Source organism: Aquarana catesbeiana, linkage group LG03, assembly GCF_042186555.1.
Source record: "Aquarana catesbeiana isolate 2022-GZ linkage group LG03, ASM4218655v1, whole genome shotgun sequence".
Classification (NCBI taxonomy): Eukaryota; Metazoa; Chordata; class Amphibia; order Anura; family Ranidae; genus Aquarana; species Aquarana catesbeiana.
This window is the reverse complement of record NC_133326.1, coordinates 141,737,616-141,761,693: the sequence shown is the minus strand read 5'-3', so window position 1 is coordinate 141,761,693 and position 24,078 is coordinate 141,737,616. Positions and strand designations below refer to the sequence as shown.

General features: G+C 42.2%; 1 protein-coding gene across 7 annotated transcripts in view; it reads right to left on the bottom strand.

The window, feature by feature from the left end:
- Nucleotides 1-24,078, bottom strand: part of AHCYL2 (adenosylhomocysteinase like 2) — a 146,627-nt gene that overhangs the window by 61,539 nt on the left and 61,010 nt on the right. For 3 of the 7 annotated variants that reach the window (XM_073619347.1, XM_073619349.1, XM_073619348.1), the window contains exon 1: nucleotides 2,222-2,524. The exons of the other annotated variants lie outside the window; for them this stretch is intronic. In XM_073619347.1, the coding sequence (XP_073475448.1) occupies nucleotides 2,222-2,278 (57 nt within the window). In that variant the 5' untranslated portion in view covers nucleotides 2,279-2,524. Of the gene's footprint in view, nucleotides 1-2,221; nucleotides 2,525-24,078 lie in introns of those variants that run through there. 7 annotated transcript variants of the gene reach the window in all.

Genomic DNA, 24,078 nt, shown 5'->3' with positions numbered 1-24,078 from the left:
GCATTAAACACTGAGAGGCACCACCTTTTCAACTCCAGACTGTTCAGTAAGCTAATGTGTTCTAAGATTTGCTTACATTTTAAATATTAAGCTCTTAAAGACTGTGTTATAGCCAAGCGACGGCTACAGCATGGTCGCACATTGCTGGTAGGACATCCATTGACATCCTCCCATGACTGTGCTTTCCGAACGCTTCCTGCAGCACTCATCCGCAGTTGTCTGATTGCTGTGTCCTTTGGACACAGCTGATCACAGGTCGAGGTAAAGAGCCAATAACAGCGGCTCTTTACCATGTGACCAGCTGATCACATTATAAACTGGATCTCCCAGTTATCGGCAATTCTCTCTGCACGCTGACAGCGCGTGAGAAGAACAAGCGGCAACTCACAGAGGGGACAGCTACACTGATCATCACTGCCAACCCTCCCCAACAGTGCCCTTCGGCGCCGCCCCAAGCGTGCCCATCAGCACCGCCGCCCCCTGCCCCCCACCCCCAGCAGTGGCCATCAGTGACACCCCATCAGAGAAGGAGAAAAAATTACCTAACATTTTATAACAGAAACTAAGAACTTTGTTTTCCTCAATTTTCAATCATTTTTCGTTGGGTTTAGCAAAAAAATTAAAAAACCCAGTGGCAAGTAAATACGACCAAAAGAAAGCTCTAACGGTCTAAAAAAAAAAAAAAAAAAATTCTAAAAAATTGTTTGGGTGAGGTGTTGCATGACCACGCAGTTGTCAAATTGCGACAGCACTGAAAGCTGAAAACTGGCCTGGTCAAAAAGAAGGTGAAAGTGCCCTGTAGGAGAGTGGTTAAGCAAATCATATGGAAAGCATCTTAGAGTCTTCGCAAAGGCCCTTGTCCATGTGAACAAGCTCAATAGTCATCATTCTAAGATGGTCTTCAAAGTAAAATCAACAGTCTATACATTTCCTATGTCCTACATGAAAAAGTACAATGAAAATATAAAGCCGTCTATTTTTCAGCCTATGATATTCTAGAAGTTTTGAAGCTCTAAGTGACTATTTCCCCCCTTGCATGCAATCACTTTATTTATCTAAATGAATGCATAGCGCATGGAAAATAGGGATCCCTCAATGCACCAAAGTCCTAATATACAGTATGCCGTTCCTTTGATCCATAAACCTGAAATAAGTGCATAGGTGATTAAATCACAAGTGAAAGCATGGAACGGACCCAAATGGAAGTATTGAAAAACCCAAAAGCCTACAAATTAGACCACATCTCAGCACTTAAACTTATTTGTGCTGTATGCATCAACTCTGCCCAAACACCCCAACTGACACCACTACTTCAATCAGAAGATTATGGAAAATGCAACACTTAACTTCCGCACCCCGAGACAGTGTATGCAATACTAAGTACATTTAAGCTCAAGATGGCCATGAATTCATAGTGGATGCATTATAAAAAACAAACAGTCACTTGTGCTATGCAACATTTGTAAGGCAATCTAAACCTACAGATTGCAAACAAGAGCAGGACCTTAAAACAAAAAACAAACAAAAGTGTTGGGGATAAAAATTACATTTTAGGTAAAGTGTAGAACTGTTAGAAAATGGAGATCACAACTCCCTGTGTGTGGCAAAGCTGGAAAGAAAAAGCACTGTTCTAGACGCAGTCACCTGTGAAACCCCAAGGTTATGTACACTGTGGTTCCCTTCTCTCAAAGTACACAATAACACCATTATCTAACAAAGATTAATGTATGTCAGTGGTACAATGTCTTTTTTTTTTATGTATTCAAATAGAAACAACGTTAATTATTGATGTGTGTCCCAACACCCTACTTTGCCTTTCATTGTGAGGATTTTGAGTTTGGTCCAAACACCTTGGGTATTTTACCACTTAGGAACTTCAGACACTACAAATACAAAAATTATACCCCTTTGTATTTCCGTATTTTCTCTTAATATGAAAACAGCATTAAGTGTCTATATTAGCATAACCCTCATTCTACAAACATAACTATAAGGGTAAAAGCTTGTCATGCCATGATCTTTACAATCTTTTTCAATCAGGAAAAGTAACTTACATTTCTATTCTTCTAACAAGTCTCGAGAAGAACAAAAAAACTTTGATATACTTGGGAATGTTACTTTTCCCCTAAGGCAAATTGATTAGGCACTGCAATTAATAAAGCCCTCAATGAACAAGAAGTGATTCATTAGAATACTGGAGTGGGCAGGGTTCTATCCTTACCAACCAGTCGGGCATGTTGAAGGCAGCGGTATCTTGCGTGCTTTCTGATCTCTCCATTTCACCTGTGTAACTGCAGCTCTTTGTCAAAGTGATCTGAAGAGTGTTTGGGAAAGCTGTGTGCTCAGCAGAGAGCTCTGATAAATCCAATACCAGCCTCTCTAGAAGCTTAAGAGATCCAGCCTCCCCCTGCTCTCCAACTGTGCACAAAAACTCAACTATGCACGGATTCAAGAGTCGGCTAATCTTCCACAGTCCAGCAGCACTCTGTAATAGGATGCTTTCTCTGACATAGGAAATCTATCAGGCCCCTCCTTTCGTAAGTACTATCTTGCATTCTCCATGTACTATTGGTGGTATCTGCACTTTGTAATGTCAATACTCTTAAACAATGACTCATTCAAATCCCTGGCTACACAAGTCAATTTTAATCAAGGTCAACACAAGACCTGACCGAGGTAAATTTATAGTGCTGCATGTTGCCCCTCCTTTTCTCCTGCAACTCTACTTGACAGAGTTATTTAATCATGATCAAAAAAATTCTAGTAAACTTTGCTAATTGCGTCTGTTATGCCAGAGGTGATAATGTAGGCAGGAACACATCTTACTAAAGTTGAAGTGCATAAAATATGGTGCAACTGTGCATAGGAACCAGCTTCCAGGTTTTATTGCCAAAGCCGAATTAAACAAGTTGAAGTTAGACGATTGGCCACCATGCACAGCTACACCAGATTCTCAGTGTACAGGCTTTAATAAATATTCCCCACTGTGCAATGAAAGCTTGCCATACATTAGTGGAATTACCTCCAAAACTTTACTTTAAAGAAAATGTGATTGTCCAATCTTTTCTGGGGGTCAAACCAATGTTCATTTCAACTGCAGTGATGAGAAAATTCTAAGGAGCAAAGATGGTAAATTCTTGAATTTCTAACAGAATATGGTTTTTGTTCAGGAAAGTCCACTCATTTATAAAGCAAAATGTTAAAAGAAAAATGTTTGAGGTACTTTTGAACATCATTCGTCATGTCAGCGAATGTACTGATGAGAATTTTCATATGAACATTCATTTGAAAATCTGTATAACCAGCTTAAAAAGGGTATAAAAAATGCTGACCAGTATTGTTTATGACCCCATTGGTCTCTTCTGTCAAATGCTTCCCCTGCCTGTCCGCAGTAATGCAAGCAGAGCCGTGAGTGCGCAGCTCAGAGTACATTTTCCTTCCCCGCTGTGTTCCATGATGAAGTGACTCCGGAGCGCATGCACAGGAGGCACACTGGTCAGTCATTCAAGCAACCCAGAAGGAAGTCACGAAAAGATGGAAACTCCCAAAGACTGACAGCACTGGAGGACTTTCTTTGACAAGTGCATACTAGCACATTATGCCATTTTCCTCCTGGGGCAGATTTTTTTTTTTTAGCAAAGTTTTCACTTCAAGGGAGGCAATGTACTAGAAAGGAAGGGTAACCCCTGGAAGTCACACATTTATGATGTCCTACTGCAATGAATGGAGTGGTAGCCTCGGCCTGGACTCCGACCAGGCCACGCCTCAATCGCGTTTCACTCCACCCATCCCCCCCCCCCCCCCCCAGAGCCAAGTCATGGGGACAGCTATCCAAGATGGGCTCCATCCTGTGTCAGCACTCTAGCAGCAGCTGCGGACACACTGTCCACATAACCCCTTGCCTATCGAGCCTGAGTGGCCCACACACTTTCCCAGGTCGAAGCAAAATTTTACTGTTCATTTTGGTCAGGAAAATTAAAGATTTAGGATTGTCTGCTATTGGATACCGCACTTCATCTTAAAGCAGTATTAAACCCAAAAGCAAACACTTATACTGTAGCTTACCCATTCTTAGATGTGATGGCTGCATTTATTTTTTAGGCTTTTTATTTTCACCTGGTGATCCAGCCAGCAGGTCTGTTCAACAGAACAGGCTATCCTGCAGATGTAGCATTAAGAGGATTAAGAAACCATTTAACACTGATGGGTGCTTACAACAATCAGCTTTTATGTAAAACCTTTATCCCAAAAAGGAACAAAAAAAATAAATAAATCTGTTGCTGTACTTGCAGCCATTTCAAATTATATTTGTCTTAGTATTATTTATGCTACAAGCTCAATATGTGGGTTCTGCCTTCAGTCTCAAAAGTGTTATCTGGAGTTTGGAGTCAATTTGTTTAAATATTGGGATGCCTGCCTTTACACGCACATGACCTTTAATGGCATCCCAGTCTTAGTCTGTAGGTTTCAATATTGAGTCGGCCCATCCTTTGCAGCTATGACAGCTTCAACTCTTCTGGGAAGGCTGTCCACAAGGTTTAGGTGTGTGTCTATATGAATGTTTGACCATTCTTCCTGAACAAAAAGGTAGCAGGCACCTGCTCATCCTTGAGCTTGCCACCTTTTTGTTTGCTGAAACTTAAACCAAGTGGAACTGGACTAAGTGGTTTCGATGTGGAACGCTTGCCATCTTGGGAGATGTAGGACAGCAGGCGTTTAGCCCGCTGAGATTTGAGATGGACCCTTCCATGAAGGCTTTGGGGACTTCAGACTCCAATCACCGTTGACTTCTAAGGTTCCTCCCCCATTGACGGTTGGCAATACAAGCTCGTTTGACTCATAGAACGTATGTTATTTTGAGTTCAAACTTTCTGGTAAGCCTGCATTTACTCTGGTGGTGGCACTATCATATTGGTATTTTCACCTTTCATCTACCTTATTGGTTGCCCACACGGTGATCAGGACGATCCCACTCCAATATGGACTGCGATTAATCACCGCACATGACTGACACTTGGAGATTACTAGAGACTTTAGTTTACCTTGTCATATAATTTTTTCACTACATGTGTTATATGTACAATTCACCATTAATTATGGTTATTTAATTTGGCACCACAGCGCTACACTTTGATACACTTCCATGTCTTTATGGACCTTGCTTTGTAAACTGGTCAAAATCATTTGGTGGAGGGGGGATAATGGTGTGGGGTTGTTTTTTTAGGGGTTGATCTTGGCCCCTTAGTTCCAGTGAAAAAAAAACTCTTAATGCATCAGCATACCAAGACATTCTGGACAATTTCATGTTCCCAACCTTGTAGGAACAGTTTGGGGATGGCGACTTACAGTTAAAACATGAACTGCACACCAGTGCACAAAGTCCATAAAGACATGGATGAGAGAGTTTGGGGTGGAGGAACTTGACTGGCCTGCACAGAGTCCTGATATCAACCTGATAGAACACCTTTGGGATGAATTAGAGAGGAGACTGAGCCAGGCCTTCTCGTTCACATCAGTGCCTGACCTCACAAATGCGCTTCTGGAAGAATGGTCAAACATTCCCACAGACACTTCCCAAACCTTGTGGACAGCCTTCCCAGAAGAGTTGAAGTTGCTATAGCTGCAAAGGGTGGGCCAACTCAATATTGAACCCCACGGACCAAAACCTCATACACTCAGATTGTTGGCTAACAGAGCGTCGGACTTTTGTTCGAATGACGTGTGCCAGGAACTTGTCTTGCATACTAACGGCACACAATTGTCAGCCAACACACACGAACGTAGTGACGTACTACGTAAAAATTTCAGCTCTTGAGCGCCACCCTTTGTGCACCTTCTGCTAATGTCGTGTTTGGTGAGCATTGATTCCGAGCATGTGTGTTTGTACTTTGGACTTGTGTACAGACGATACGAAAATCTGACAGACCTTTGTCCGCCGAAAATTTACTAGCCTGCCATCCAACATTTGTTGGCGGAAAGTTAGACAACAATTGTCTGAAGAAGCGCAAGTAATACTTTTGGTAATATATTGTATTACACTTTGATTTGGGGTTTATTACCGCTCTAAAAACACTATGATCAAAACCTCTCTAAAACTAGTTTAAAGTGAAAGTTCAGCCTAAAACTAAAATCTCTAAATCTACTTTTCTTAGGCAGAGTTGGTCTCCAGCGGCGGAAGCTCTGTGCAAGAGACAGCCGACAATGGCTGGGAAGTGTCGTCGCCCATAGACTTACTATGGGGCTTCCGTTGCCTGCTGCCTCTTCTGAATCTGCCTACACAGAGAAGCAGTCACTGACAGCTCAGTGTGGGACCAGACTGGCTTCAGAAAAAGTATGCATGGTGATTTTTGCTTTACAGGGCTAGATAGGGGCTGCAAGTAGATTTAGAGATTGTAGTTTTAGACTGAACTTCTACTTTAAAAAGAGGAGTTCCACCCAAAAACGGAACTTTCCCTTTTCCGGTTCCTCCCCCCCTCTGGTGTCACATTTGGCACCTTCGGGGGGAGAGCAGATACTCGTCTAATCCAGGTATTTGCTCCCACTTCTGGATCTGGGGAGATCTACGCCATGTCGGGCCCCTCCTCTGTGCCGCCCCCCACTGTCTTCTGGGAGACACACAGGTCCCAGAAGACAGCAGGGACCAGTCAGGATGCGCTTTGCGACTTGCGCAGCAGGGAACCAGGCTGTGAAGCCGCAAGGCTTCACTTCCCAATTCCGTTACTGAAGATGGCGACGCCTGCACCCGGGAGCCGAGGGACAGGTCAGCTTCGGGTGAGGACATTGTGGGCGCCCTAGACAGGTAAGTGTCCTTATTTTAAAAGTCAGCAGCTACAGTATTTGTAGCTGCGGACTTTTAAAATGTATTTTTTTTTGGCAGAACCCCGCTTTAACATTTGTCTCAGTTTCTGAGATTGGGAAGGTTGCCTACATACATAGCTCACTCATTTTTTAAAAGCCAGACTCTTAAAATAGTTTGTGGCGACTGTCTACCCTTCATTAACATTTAAACCCAAGAACAAAAAATTTAATATTACAGATTAACAGTCCTGATATGTGGTGTCTGCAAGTTCAGGAAATACACATTATGAGCAGACAACAGCATGTAAACACTCGAACCCTTACATAAAAAGCAAATAAAACCATGTAAAAATGTTATATACCTGCAAGGTCATAAAGATGTGGCCATCCAAGGTTGTGAGGAGCAGCATTACTGAAACCAGTACCAGAAGACAAACAAGTGACTCAGTAACATTATTCCATGGAATAATGAAATATTTTAACCACTTGCCGACCAAGCCTTTTCTGACACTTTGTGTTAACAAGTTTAAATCAGTATTTTTTGCTAGAAAATTACCGTACTTATAATCCCCAAACATTATCTATCTTTTTCTTTAGCAGAGACCCTAGGAAATAAAATGGTGATCGCTGCAATTTTTTATGTCACATGGTATTTACACAGCGGTTTTTCAAACACAATTTTTTGGGGAAAAAATACATTTAAATAAATTCTAAAAACACAATATATACCCAACATGTCATGCTTTAAAATTGCGCATACACATGGAATAGCAACAAACGATGGTACTTAATCTCCATAGGCGACGATTTAAAAACTTTACTAGTTACCGGTTTAGCGTTCAACATTAGTGGCAATATTGCACATGTGGTGCGACTACCATTTACATATACGCTAGCTTCTGCATGAGAGCACAGAGGGATGGGGGTGCTTTTTTTTTTTACACTGCTTTAAGTTTTTTTTTAAGCATTTTTATTCTTATTACAAGGAATGTAAGCATCCCTTGTAATAGAACTAAGCATGAAAGGTCCTCTTTATGGAGAGATCTGGGGTTTTAAAAGACTTCAAATCTCTCCTTTACCTTCAAAAGCAAAAAGATCCCAAAAAAGCAAACAGATCTTTTACTCTTAAAGAAAAAAAATAAAATGGTTTACTTCCACCCTGGACCTGAAGTGACGTCATGACATCACTTTGGTCCTCCAACATCACCTTCCATAACTTCTGAAAGCATTCCAGTGGCCCACTGGGAGGCCACTTCAGCAGCTGTCCCTAGTCTGGGCACAAGTGCACTTTACACAAGGAGATTATTCTATTGTCAACCTTGCCCCAGCTCAATTATTTTTCTGGCTACAATGGATTTTCCATTTATTCCCTCAGGCAAAAAAAAAAAAAAAAAAAAAAAGTCAAGTATAAATCTTCAGCAAGGAGACGTCACATGGATCACGAGATACTTCAGCCTATCCGAATTCATCAAAACCAGCTTTCACACTGTTCCAATTGGTGTTACAGCAATCGTGGCATATTTTTTCAAGGAATCAGCAATTATGTCTTGTGGGTCATTTTTTTATTTTTATTTTTTTAAATACTGTGCTACCTAACAGACAATGCAACCTACTGGATGCAGTGTACAAGCACAGCGATGACTGCATATTCTAAAAAATGCAATATTGAAATTGTGTCTACATCTCACTTCAAATACAGCAAACCCTCTACAAGTGCTTCAGCTACTGAATAACCCAATGGCTAATAGTCAAACACACAGAATATTACAGGGCTGTTAAAGTAGAACTAAAAGGCAAAACAGTTATAACCCTCAGTTTTTTCCCTTGCCATCTGTGTCCTATTGGGAAAATTTCCCTTCACTTCCCTGTCCCATAGCCAACACAGGAAGCGATAGAAAAATCGCTCCAAACTGAGGGAATCTTTGGTTGTCACCACAGTGTCAAGAGCTTGAATCCCAATTGGAAGAATCCCCCTCTATAAAGGATGCATTTGTGCGGATATTCGTGAACAGTTGGCTATCGGATCAAATCTCCCTTGAAAAGGGACACAAGACAAGGTTGCCCCATTTCACCATTGCTATACTCCTTTGCAGCAGAACCGCTAGCTATACGATCAGACCCAAATATCATAGGCCAAAGACGGGGTGAATCCTGGGAAAAAAAATAGGACTATATGCTGATGACACCATAATATACCTGGCAGATCAGGGACCATCGCTGCAATCAGCACTGGCTATAATCGAGAAAATGGGTGGATACTCAGGCTTGTGCATCAATTGGGATGAGTCTCAAATTCTTCCCCTAAATTTATTCCCCCCACCCCCCATTTATCCTGAACTCCCCTTAACTAGAGTATCTGCAATTAAGTACTACATTTCGATTTAGTTTTAGTCTTAGTCTTTTGACTAAAATGGCATTTTAGTTTAGTCTTTTGACTAATTCAGTTGTTTTAGTTGACTAAAATAATATTCATTTAGTCGACTAAAATGTTTTAGTCGACGAAATTAACACTGGATTACATCCCTCTTAACATAGAACCCTTATTCACAGTCTTGGTCTAGACTACCCTTGGGAGCGATGGGAAGAATAAATTTAATAAAAATGATTCTTCTACCTAAAGTTTTGTATATTGTTTGGCACGCCCCTCTCTACATAATAATTTGCTTCCTACACGACAGCACGGGCTCCCCGGTGGTCCTGGACACAAAGCTATGTCTATTGGGCTTATTGCCCGATGTCGAAGTTGACAAATACCAAGCCATATTCATGTATGAAACCTTATTCATAGCACGGAAAGTGATAGCCAGATTTTGGATGCAGACGTTGCCCCCTACACATCAGATCTGGAAAAAGGAAATTAAGGATACCCTTCGATACAGGAAAATGATCTATACCCATAGAGGAGGTACGCAAAAATACTCTAGAGTTTGGGATAGATGGATGGAGGATGGCGAGACATGCATCTAACCGATCCACTCTATTGAGGGGAAATAAAAAACAATAAAATTGTTATTGCATAAATAAGTTTATTAAACATATGCTATGTACAATACTATACGTTTATGTTGAATGTACCTATGTATACCACGTTTACATCTCAATAAAGTTGTTTTTCCCCCCCAATAAAAAAAAAAGGCTGCATTCACACTTCAGTGAATTTGCCTATGATTTGAAAGTGCGATGTGTGAACAACAAATCGCGGGACTCACATTTCAGATGCCATTAATTTGAATGACACCTCAAATCGCAGTGCGGGTTTGGCGCAATTGTCGTGTAATAAATTGTGCTGTAATCGCAGGAAGCAGGTCGCCCCAAAAGTAGATCCTGAACTTTTTTTGGGCAACATGCTTCCCACGATGCGGTTGTCACCATTGCAGTACAATTTATCACACCCACACCGCGATTTTAGGTGTCATTCAACTGAATGGCATTTCAAAATGTGAGTCCCACGATTTCTCATTCATACATCAGCGCTTTCAAATCGTGGGCAGATTCCCGACAAGTATACCTGCGACTGAAAAGTGTGACTGCAGCTTTTCTGTCCTGGGGACCATCCAAAATTTGTCATTTTCTTTACCTTCACATGCCCTTATTTACCTGTAAAAACCGTTCTTGTGTAGACCTAACAGTGCTACCACCTTGGATGTGAATATGTAGACAGTGCAGCATTACTCCATATCTTCTTCCATTCAATACATAAATGATTACAAATTAAACTACACACACCATTTTCTTTTTCAAATTAGGAATAGTGTATGTGCCTTAAAGCATGACTACACTCCACACCAGCGATGCGATATCCATAGACACCCTCGACAGCCACAGACATTTTCAGCCATATTGGCTGGCTGGGCCAGGATAAAACAGGCAGATGAAAATACTTTAATGTGGCAGGGACATAAATGGAAATTTGTCAAACCTGGAGCAGACAGAATTTAGAGCAGTTGTGCAGGGCAACAAATCAGCAGCTTTTACCTTCAGCTTATTCAATCAAAAAGTGTTACCCCAAGAAAAAAAAAAAGATCCTGTTCCCTTAAAGGATATGTAAACCTTCCTTAAAAAAAAAAAAAAAAAAAAAAAAAAAACACAAAAAACAAACCACACAAGCATGTCATACTTACCTCCTCTGTGCAGATGGTTTTGGACAGAGTGGCCCCGATCCTCCTCTTCTGGGGTCCCCAAGCAGCGCTCCTGGCTCCTCCTCTTCTAGAGGGCCCGGAGAAGCGCTCTCCCTCGGGGCACCCGTGCAGGTGCACTCCCGTGTCCATTGACACAGACAGCTGTACTTGGCTCCGCCCCCTGGCTCAGGTAAGTAAAAAAGGGGGGCTCTGGGTGGCTGGTGCACTGCAAGAGGTTTTTCACCTCAATGCATAAAATGCACTGAGGTGAAAAACCACGAGGATTTACACCCCTTTAAACCATGAACAGCATAGTGCTTGTGGTGTGTCATTTGGCCCCCTGTATAACCTAAAAAACCTGGCTGATCCTGCCCTCCCACCTGTAAACTGACCACGGTTTATCAAGGCTGCTGAGCCCTGACACTGTGGTCAGTTTACGTACCTCCATCATCCGCAGCTCTGCACTCTCCCATCACCCCCTCTCTCCCCACCACTCCTGCTGCTATAAAAAAAACAGTATTACAGTGGAACCTTGGATTACGAGCATAATCCGTTCCAGGAGAATGCTTGTAATCCAAAGTACTCACATATTAAAAGAGAGTTTTCCCATAGAAGTCAATGAAGATAATTTGTTTCACAAAGATAATTTGTTTCGCTTCAACTTCTTTTGCAAGCAATACCGCCAGAGGTGGGGGGCGTCGGGGAGCCTCGCAAATACTCAGGGACAGCTCGGCTGAACTCGGAAACCCTGGGGAACGGAGTGATTCCAAGTATTTCCAAATGGCTCAGAACCGTTCTGAGTGTCACGGGCGCCCCCGCACCTCTGGCCAAATGCGGTACCACACACCACATTAGCTTGAATTCTGCTTGTCTTGCGAGAAACTCGCAAAGCGAGTCAGGATTTTTTCTTTTAAAGTTGCTAGTTTTTCAAAACGCTTGTTAACCATGTTACTAGTTAACCAAGGTTCCACTGTATTTTTGTACCATCCCATCTGTCATAGAATATGTGACCCAGTGCCTGTGCTGCAAAAAAGAAAAAAAAAAAAAAATGCACATTTACACCTAATTTCAGAGCGTCTCCCGGTGCTCACATAATGCCTAGTGTCTCTCTCCTCCTGGCTGACGTCAGCAAGAGTTCTCGGCCCCTCCTGCTATAGTTGTCAGCCGGGAAGAATAGAGAGCCGAGGAGTCACACGAGCGTCGGGAGACACTGAGATAAGGTAGAAAATCAGCATTGTTTTTATGCAGCACAGGGACACATCGTTACAGTGCCTTGCAAAAGTATTCACCCCCTTGACTTTTTACCTATTTTGTTACATTACAGCCTTTAGTTCAAAGTTTTTTTTTAAACTGAATTATATGTGATGGATCAGAACAAAATAGTCTAAGTTGGTGAAGTAAAATTAGAAAAATATATACCCAAAACTATTTGTTCAGAAATAAAAAACTGATAATTGGCATGTGCGTATGTATTCACCCCCTTTGTTATGAATCACATAAAAAGCTCTGGTGCAACGAATTACCTTCAGAAGTCACATAATTAATGAAATTATGTCCACCTGTGTGCAATCTAAGTGTCACATGATCTGCCATTACATATACACACCTTTTTGAAAGGCCCCAGAGGCTGTAACACCTAAGCAAGAGGCACCACTAACCAAACACTGCCATGAAGACCAAGGAACTCTCCAAACAAGTAAGGGACAATGTTGCTGAGAAGTACAAGTCAAGGTTAGGTTATAAAAAATATCCAAATCTTTGATGATTCCCAGGAGCACCATCAAATCTATCATAACCAAAATGGAAAAAAAACATGGCACAACAGAAAACCTTCTGAGACTGCCGCACACCAAAAAACTCAGGAACCGGGCAAGGAGTGCATTAATCAGAGAGGCAGCACAGAGACTTAATGTAACCCTGGAGGAGCTGCAGAGTTCCACAGCAGAGACTGGAGTATCTGTACATAGGACAATAAGTCGTACGCTCCATAGAGTTGGGCTTTATGGCAGAGTGGCCAGAAGAAAGGCATTACTTTCAGCAAAAACAAAATGGCACGTTTTGAGTTTGCAAAAAGGCATGTGGAAGACTCCCGAAATGTATGGAGGAAGGTTCTCTGGTCTGATGAGACTAGAACTGAACTTTTTAGCCAAAGAAAACACTATGTCTGGCGCAGACCCAACACATCACATCACCCAAAGAACTTACCATCCCCACAGTGAAACATGGTGGTGGCAGCATCATGCTGTGGGGATTTTTTCAGAAGTCGGGACTGGGAAACTGGTCAGAGTTGGGGAAAAAAGGGATGGTGCTAAATACAGGGATATTCTTGAGCAAAACCTGTACCACTCCGTGTGTGATTTGAGGCTAGGATGGAGGTTCACCTGCCAGCAACAATGACCCCAAACACACTGCTAAAGCTACACTTGAGTGGTTTAAGGGGAAAATGTAAATGTGTTGGAATGGCCTAGACAAAGCCCAGACCACAATTCAATAAAAAAAAAAAAAAAAAAAAAAATCTGTGGAGAGACTTAGATAACTGTTCACAAGCGCAAACCATCCAACTTGAAGGAGCTGGAGTAGTTTTGCAAGGAGGAATGGGCAAAAATCCCAGTGGTAAGACGTGGCAAGCTCGTAGAGACTTATCCAAAGCGACTTGGAGCTGTGATAGCTGCAAAAGGTGGCTCTACAAAGCATTGACTTTAGGGGGGTAAATAGTTATGCCCATTGACTTTGTTATTTTGTCCTATTTGTTGTTTGCTTGACAATAAAAAAAAATAAAAAATCTTCAAAGTTGTGGGCATGTTCTGTAAATTAAATGATGCAAATCCTCAAACAATTCATACCAGTTCCAGGTTGTGAGGCAACAAAAAAATGCCAAGGGGGTGAATACTTTTGCAAGGCACTTTATGTAACAGATGGGATGGGAAAAATATAATATAGTGGCTTAACAACCACTTTGAAAATAAGAGCTAGAACCTGACTGGATGCCACGCACAGCCACTTCACTTTAGATAAATTCCTCTCATAGAATGTCCCTTCTGCATTAAATCCAGCTGGAAAAACCAATGTCTGTTTTATATACCTCACTTAGGCATGGTTAGTCTCAACAGAATTGGCCTCCACTTTGGCATAATTGGTTGGCTGACATTCCCAACCTTGACAGAGGTGTGGTCGGATATTCGGGACTTCCCTTTCAAACATTTTGTCTTAGGGATAGACTCAATTCAGAATCGTGCACAGAGACCATTTTAGTCCATCTAGGGTTCATAAAATTAATCCGAACTCTCCTCAAAGTTGTTGAAGATGCTCTAATCCATTGGGGCACTTCATCCTGCTAAAACTCAATATTGGGAGGCAGTTGTCGTGTTATTCCTCTGGTCTCGGGAATCGCATTTCCTCCCTCCTTACGTGTCTGCCTACTGGGCTTAGTGAAAGATTTGGCCCCCACAGTAGCCAAACGAACACTCTTGGGGCTATTTTACGCAAAGGAAGGCCATTACCCTCACTTGGAAAAAGCCTAAATCTCAAACCATCAACGTCTAGAAACAGCTGGTCAATGCTGCATTAACAATATATAAAAAGACATCAGATCTACTAAAAAATTAAATAAATTAATATATTACATAAATAAGTATATCCTATAAAACAAATCCAAAGACATGCAAAAAAGCTTTCAATGATTTATAAAGTCCAAAGTAAAGTGCAAGTGCTGTGTGTGCTGCACAATATCCTTAAAAGAATTTGATTCTGCATATATATTAAGGATATTGTGCAGCACACAGAGCTCTTGCACTTTACTTTGGACTTTATAAATCATTTTTAGACTTTTTGCATGTCTTTGGATTTGTTTTAAAGGATATACTTATCAATTTAATATATTCATTTAATTTTTTAGCAGATTTGTGCAATATATATATATATATATATATATATATATATATATATATATATATATATATATATATATATATATATATATATATTTATTTATTTTTTTTTTTTTCATCTAGCTATTCACTGTTTAGTCTTAGCACCGCACATTTGCCATGTAAATTTTGAATTGTCACATTTGGGGAAGTGTGGAGAGTGCTGGCAGCGTATTTTATTTTTACATTTTTTTTATATTCTTTATTTTTATTTTATTTATTTTTCTTTAGTTTTCATTGCCTATATTAATTTTGGCAGCTCACAAGGTTTCCACCAAGTGGCCCCTTTTGTACCACCTTTTTAAAAACTCATACAGAATAAAAAATAATTTTTTTTTTTTTTTTTTTTTTTTTACAGCCGGTCCACAAATGTATACCAACTTAAAATTCCACATCAAAACAAGTGCAAAGCTGATATAAGGTGGTGTTTATCCATTTAAAAAGAAAAATAATAGCCAATGACGGGTCACAATATATTTCCTGCATGCTGGAAATACCTCCCAAATAACCCAGAGCTCAGTTTGTGGCACAACACATCCCTTACATCAGGGGTCCTCAAACTTTTTAGACAGGGGCCAGTTCACGGTCCCTCAGACTGTTGGGGGGCCGCACTATAGTTTAAAAAAAATATGAACTAATTCCTATGCACACATCTTATTTGTAGTGCAAAAAAAAAAAAAAAAAAAAAAAAAAAAACACGAAAAAAACAGTACAATATTTAAAATAAAGAACAATTGTAACCAATATGAACTTATCAGTATTTCACAGACTCCCCTCATTATAGAACCACTCCTAATCACAGACCCCCCTCCCCATCACAGACTCACCCCATAACAAAGCCCCCCCATGACAGATCCCCCCATCACAAAGCCCCCCAGCACAAACTCCTCTCCATCACAAAGCTCCACATAACAGATTCCCCCCATCACAGATCCCCCCATAACAGACTTCCCCCCATCACAGATCCCCCCATAACAGACTTCCCCCATCACAGATCCCCCCATAACAGACTTCCCCCATCACAGATCCCCCCATAACAGACTCCCCCATCACAGATCCCCCCCTATCAGTCCCCCCCCCCCCCATATCACAGATCTCCCCCCCATATCACAGATCTCCCCCCCATATCACAGATCTCCCCCCCATATCACAGATCTCCCCCCCATATCACAGATCTCCCCCCCCATATCACAGATCTCCCCCCCCATATCACAGACTTCCCCCATATCACAGACTTCCCCCATATCACAGATCCCCCCCATATCAATATTACTCTGCCTCCCCCTATAATATCACAGCACTTCCACTCAACACTTACCTGTATCACGCAGGACACGAGGCATGGTAGGTCCGGACGGAGGGCGGGACTTTGGAAGTGAGGGGCAGGTGATTGGTTCCTGGGACCGCCCCAATGCCTAGTAACCAATCACCTGCTTCTTAGCACAGAAGGTTCTTTGTCCGGGCCTGTCATGTTTCCCGTCCTGTGTGATGGAGGGAGCAGATGGCAGGGGGAGTGCTGCAATTTTAAAGGGACAGTCCGCGGGCCGGATAAAAAAACGCTGGAGGGCTGCATTCGGCCCGCGGGCCGTAGTTTGAGGACCCCTGCCTTAGATAATGCCACTCTCTCAGATGAGATCGGATGATTTTGTAATGCATTTGCATAGTCAGCCGAAAAAATTGGGCAGATTTTCAGAAGGAACTAACCAACATTAGGAATGGCCATCTAAATTTTAAATGAGGTATATTGACTTTATATGCAGGCTGGTCAGCAAGTTGAGCAGAGAATTTCTGACTTTATATGCTACACATTTTTGAATATTTGTTACACATTGCCTAATTAAAATAAAGCCAATTTTCACTCACAGAATAGATAAGTCACCACTGCAAGGGTTTGGCATGGGTACTTAGACTTGGTCATTAACACGAGTTAGTAGTACTATACTGGCATTTTCTTGTGTCAACATCTGGTCTCATGGGGCACAAAATCTAATGGACACCAACAAGCTTCCTTATCACTAGCTCTGCCAGGCATATGGGAGGTGGTCACCGATTATAAAATCAGAGCAGAGGTAGATATCCGAAATTTTCCTCAAAATGTGACATTTTCAAAACAGCCACTAGATGGAGAATTGATGCCACAGTTTAACAACCAGAAAAAAGACAAACTGAAAAAGCTTGATTTGTGGGAAATAAAGCCAGCATACCTTTATGAAAAACTGGATACATTGGAAGAATTCTTCTAATTCAAAAAGGTTTTCTGCTGTATTCTGTTAAATAATGGTAAGTGGGAGGCCAGCACTAGGGGAGATTGGCAATTAGCTGGTATTCAGATAACAGAAAGAATAATGTGAATGCTGCAAATTATTAACAAAGCCTTAACTCAGACTTATTGAGAAAGAACAAAATCAAGTTCATGTCATACCTCACCTACGTAAAGCATAATGTAGTGGGAATGCGCCTAACATTTTTTCCCTATTTAACCGTTTTATGGTTTTTATTAGAAGGGTTGAAGGCCATCACCACCTATTATACCAAGTTACAGCCAAATTTAGGGTGTAACATGGTTACACCTCTAGCTTCATCCAAACCACTCCACTGACAGTGCGCAGGGATTGTTCATGGTGGCAGATGCTTTTTTGCAGCAGCAGATCTGTGAATGAATGAACTACATGGCTGCAGCAACACAGAAGGTTTTTCACCTTAATGCATTAAGGTGAAAAACCATGAGGGTTTACAACCCCTTTAAAGCAGTTCTTCAGTCAGCTCAGAAAAAAAAAAAAGAAAAAGAAAAAAGAAAACAAAAAAGAGAGTCAACAACTTACATGGGTGTACTTATGTTTTCACTTGCTTGACTGTCTTCAGTACAAGCTGCCTTTAAAGGGAGAATTATAGCCAAAGCTCCTATGATCACAGGAGTTCAATTCATTTTGCACTCCTGTGACCCATTTTCAGCACAGAGCGGGTCACAGAAGTTGGTCCAGGCACCGCATTATCCTGACAATGGAAAATGGGATCCGCCTGTTGCCTGTAACGGCACCCGCCTTAGGCTCTTAGCGAACCGCTGAGATCCTGAGCCATCCACCCCACCCCTCCACAGCCCAGCGCTCCAGTGAGTGTGGAGGAGGCACAGCAGAGAGCTGTAAGCGACAGTCTGCAACTCTGCTCACGGAGCTGTTAGAACCAAGCGAACAGCGGTGTTCGATCGCTTGGTTCTTAATGCAGAGGCATTGGGGGACAGCATCCACCTTAGTATAAAACTGCAAAGAAAAACAAACCTATACTTTTTAAGCAGGTTTATGCATTTTACCTTAAAGTTTTCAAAGCTCTACAACTGTAAAACTACAAGTCCCATCAAGCCTCTGCATCTGGGTGTCATGCTTGTGGCTTGTCAGAGTCTTGCTATGCCTCATGGGACTTGTAGTTCTGCAACAGCTGGAGGTCCGCTAATTGCATATCCCTGCTCTACAACATTATGCAGACAAACATTTAGGCAAAGGGCTCACAACAGATGTGACAAAATATAGACAGGACAATCACACAGCTGATATTTTACTGCATAAATAAGGTGCAAAAAATACTGATACACCTTTGTCTCTGACCAACTTGTTTTCTCCCCAGTAATCTCAAAAGAGCAGATATGCTGACAAACACTTTCTATATATGCATCCAAAGATTGGAAAAATACCACAGCAGCTCTTTACTCAGCAGGAAGGTTGAAAGTCACCAGTCGTGGGAAAGCATTTGTACAAAGCAATGATAGATTGATTGTTGGCTCACTCAGGTAGTATCTACAACACTATTACTGGACCCTATGCACTAGAAAATAAACGTGCTTGTTGGCATAAAGATCAAAACAGCAATGACTGGACTCCACAATACATGCATTTGCCCAAACTACTACCATGCTTCCCTGAAAATAAGACTGGACCTTTGACTATCAAAAACACACTAGGGCATATTTTCAGGGGAGGTCTTATTTACGGTATGTACAATGACGATCCTAAAGTGGTTGTAAAAAATAAAATTATATACACATACATATATATATATATATATATATATATATATATATATATACACACACACACTATATATATATATATATACATACACACACATATACAATATATATGTGTGTGTGTGTGTGTGTGTGTGTGTGTGTGTGTGTGTGTGTGTGTGTGTGTGTGTGTGTGTGTGTGTGTGTGTGTGTATATATATATATATATATATATATATATATATGTATATATATATATATATATATATATATATATATTACACACATATATACACCTTGTCAGTGTCCATCTGCAGCCTTGCCCAGGCTGCAGTTAAACTGCAGTGACTTGTCTGTCACTGCAGTTTGAAAATGGCGCCGCCGAGATACACAGAGCCGGTCCTGTGCATCTCGGCTCCTCTCGTAGTCCCGTCCTATGATGGACATAACACAGGTCCAATGGAGGGACTGGGCGTGACTGCGTGGAGCCGAGCGCTACCACCCATATACATACATAGCCAAGTGTACTCGGCTAGGTTCGGCAAGCTCCGCTCACAGTCACGCACAGTCCCTGTGTTATGTCCATCATAGGGCAGGACCGGGCGTGACTGAGCGGAACTAGCCGAGTACACTCGGCTATGTATGTATATCGGCGGCCGGCGCTCGTTCTGCTCACAATCGGCAGGGGATCGGCATATAACACGCACCCACGATTTTCTGATTTTAAGGGGAAAAAAGTGTGTGTTATACGCCGATAAATACGAGATAGATATACACACACACATCCTGATCCTTTACAGCATGTTATACAGCACAGTGCTTGTGCTGTGTCCTTTACCTCTCTATGTTCTTAAAAAACCTATGTTCCCCCCTGAAAAAACTCAGTATTATGACATTCTGCAATCTCAAAAATAAACCTTGGTTAAAAATTGATTGGACCCAAAAAGGGAAAGACAACCTAACAAAGGACGAGAGAGCCGCGCTAATGGAATTAAGGAATGCAAAAAATATCATTTTTAAGAAAAGCGATAAAGGGGGAAATGTCATCCTCATGGACGATAAGCTCTATGAGACAGAAGCAAAGCGACTACTAGGGGACTCCCTGACATATAGGAGACTTGACCGTGACCCGTTTCCCAATGTGGTACAGAAGCTGAATGGCATCCTCTTAGAAGCTAAAGAGGCGGCCATACTAGGCCAACGGGAGTTCGATCACTTGTTTGTGAAGGAGTTCAATATCCCCACTTTCTATATTATCCCTAAAGTACACAAATGTCTCGAAAAACCGCCAGGTAGGCCGATTGTCTCGGCAATTAAGGGACCTCTGGAGAAAGTTGGGATATATTTGGACTCTCTTCTCAAAGAAATGGTCACTAGCCTTAGATCGTACACTCGTCATGTACTATCGAAGCTAGCTGACTTGGAGAATATTGAGGACTGCCCGCTTGTGGGGATAGACGTAGAGTCCTTATACACATCTATCCCACACCACTGTGGTATTCAAGCAGTGAAGGCCTTCCTTGAATTAAAATACCCGGAATTCCAACCTCAGAATGAGTTCCTATTAAAACTATTCGAATTCGCCCTGAGGAATAACTTTTTTCAGTTCTCCTCCCACTATTAGCAACAGGTCAGGGGCACCTCGATGGGGGCCGCGTGGGCACAAGCATATGCGTGCCTCCATCTTGGGTTATGGGAAGAGGAGGAAGTCTTTCAGTCACCAATGTACTCAGAACATGTGCATACATGGCTGAGGTACATTGATGACGCACTGGTCATATGGAAGGGTACCAGGGAGGAAGTAGACGCTTTCATCGACTTACTAAGCAATAATGATCGGAATATCTGACTAACTTATATTATCGATGAGAAACAAATACCCTTCCTGGACCTCCTGATCTTTATAGAAAACGGGAAAGTATGCACTAGCACTTCTCGTAAGAAGACATCAGCGAATACTCTGTTAAGAGCCGATAGTCATCATCCCCCTTGGCTTAAAAATGGAATTCCAGTTGGCCAATTCCTAAGGATTAAAAGGAACTGTACCCGAAAAAGTGATCTTAAAAAGGAAAACGCAGACCTATACAAGAGGTTTCGCGAACAGGGATATTCCCATGGACAAATCCGCAAGGCCAGGGTCAAAGAAGCATGTAGAAACAGAGAAAGCTTACTGGCTCTGAAAACTACCCCAAAAGAAGGAAAAAACACTGACCCAGGCCCTGTAGGATTGATTACCCCTTATGGTGCCCAGTGGGAATCTGTACGTAGTATCCTGAAAGAACATTGGGGAATACTACTGAACGGCCCTGGAATCAAGGAAATTGTAGGGATGTCGCCTACCCTAGTGGCAAAAAGGGCTAGGAATTTGGGGGACATGCTTGTGCGGTCGGAATATATAAAGGAGCCAAATCCAAACTGGCTCTTGAGTTACCCTAGAAGCAAAGGCATGTATCCCTGTAGCGGATGTCTGCCCATTTGTGGACAGGACTACCGTGTTTTATGATGCACTTGGACAGCAGTCCTTTGAGATTCGGGATCTCATTAATTGCTCGACAAGCAAAGTAATCTACATGCTCACCTGTCCCTGTCCAAAGATCTATATTGGTAAAACCAAGAGATCCTTCAGGACTCAGATAGGTGAGCATTTGCGTGAAATTAAAGGCGAAAAAGAAAGATCCAGCAAAATCTCAGGAAAAACCATTAGCGAAGCATTTTACTCTATCCCATGACGGCAAACCAGACGGCCTAAAGGTAAAGGGTATTTATGCACTCAAACTGTCGCCGAGAAGGGGGGACTTCAATCGTATCCTCCTACAGAAGGAGAAGAGGTGGATTTATCGATTGGGGTCCCTTGCCCCTCGGGGACTCAACACAGAGTTGAATTTACAGGCCTTCCTGGAACCTTAGTGGCATATAAGTTGGCGGTCACGCCTGTTCCTACATGACTGACAGCCATGGCCTTCGTGGGTGATAACCCCCACTCATTTGATGGGGACACCTGGTCCTACATGTGGCGAAGCATTTTACTCTATCCCATGACGGCAAACCAGACGGCCTAAAGGTAAAGGGTATTTATGCACTCAAACTGTCGCCGAGAAGGGGGGACTTCAATCGTATCCTCCTACAGAAGGAGAAGAGGTGGATTTATCGATTGGGGTCCCTTGCCCCTCGGGGACTCAACACAGAGTTGAATTTACAGGCCTTCCTGGAACCTTAGTGGCATATAAGTTGGCGGTCACGCCTGTTCCTACATGACTGACAGCCATGGCCTTCGTGGGTGATAACCCCCACTCATTTGATGGGGACACCTGGTCCTACATGTGGCAACCATCATGAGGCTATGGCTGTTTGTATGCTAGAGGGATGTGACGGCTATCTGACCCCCACAACAGGAATTGTTTGAGATGCAAAATACCCAGATATTTAGTAAATCTACTCCCATTAAGCCAACTAGAACAAATTATTTATTACTGAATCTGAACTGACGGTTCTGCGAGTCAGCTTGCAGCAGACTAAGGATGTACCATAATGTGAGAGATGTTACTTCCTCCTTAGCTGTAGGTCCCCCCATTTCCTTAGCTGTAGGTCTCCCACTTTAAATTAATTTACTTTATTTGATTCTATTTTAGTCCACTCTATTCTATTCTACCTTGCTCTATATTCCCCCTGTGTGTCCTTAGTCTTGTCATTATTCGTGTCTTTGATAGTCTGTCTCTATGAAGATGATAAAGGGAATGGTTAAACTGATCTTACCAATAGATCAGTATGTTTGCCTATAAATAAACAAATGTAAAAAACAGTCTGCTGCAATATTTGACATCACCGATCCCACTAATTCAAGATTAGAGACTTTAAAATCAGAAAGATACCTTGAACTATTAGTTTCATTATAGTATTGACATCTGGGAAGGACAAGAGAAAAAGAAATACATGTGAACAGCCTCACTTTATGTGAACCACTTCAGTCAGAAAGCAGAGGCATGAACTGGGCTTACATTGTATATAACATGGGCGGAGCTGTCGGGATGACTCAATGAATAAAAGGAGGCGACAGCCCCCAACCACTCCAGATGAAGCTACGCTGATTGGTTAAGCGAAACGCGTTGACGTCACAGCGGTCATGTGACGCCGGCCAGACGACACGCCTTCCCCCCATCTGTTACCGCTGTGGGAAAGGAGATGTAGGATAGGAGATGCAAGCGCTTCCACCGCCCAGCAAGTATCACGGCTGATCGGTCCCACAAGCTCCGCGCAATCGGCGGCTACACGGTGACAAGAGGAGATCATCTCATCACACGTGAGCAGCCAAGAGATGACTGATGCATGGAGACCTGGATCAAGGCACTGACACAGTGGTAAACTCACGCTGACCTTTAGGGTGGTAATGTAATAAAACCGCATTCACTCCTTTACCTCCTATCCCATTCCCACTTACCTGGCCATCAGTGACTGTTGCTACGGTATGTGCCAGGACCAATGGCTTTAATGTTTGAATAGGAAGATGGATGTATGGATCACTTGGTCTCACGGGCAGCAATTCAAAGTGATAGTCCACTGCGACCATATTGTATCACCTTATCTTACTGACACTTGTGTATTCAAGGCTGCGGGATTGGACTGCATCATGCGGCTTGTTAGACGATACATTGGATAATCGTGTCACAACAGTTAATAGCTGATGCCTGCAGTACCTTCTGAAGGACTCTAGTATTCGCCACTTGACCTCCCCATCAGGGGATGGTTCAATTACTTTAAGACCACATGATCCAAGATGACCACTACTATAGTATATGATCATATACAGTGATTTCCTCAATATCCTTGAGACAGCATTATCCATCCTACCCTATGTGCATACCCAGCAATAGCAGATTATCAATACTATGCCTCTGCCACCCCTGGGGGGCTATTCACAGTGACATTGAATACATCCCTTTGGGATTACAGCATTTGGGGCCTTAAACTATTCCCCTTTGCTCTCTCTACACAATTCTTGTGCAAAGGTAAGCCGGTGTCCAGACTGTTTGCATTGTGGTTGTATTTATGTGTGTGCTTGTTGTTTTTTGTTTGTTCATGTTCGTGGTTTTTCTTTCTTTCTGGCAAGTGTTCACTTTCATCTTGCCCGCTAGGATAATCTCTGAGAGCACCCGGAGGTGCATACAGTGTGTAACAGTAATTGTTTCGCATATTGATGCATTTTATGTGTGTTGAAGCACGCTTTTAAATTGAGCAAAAAATG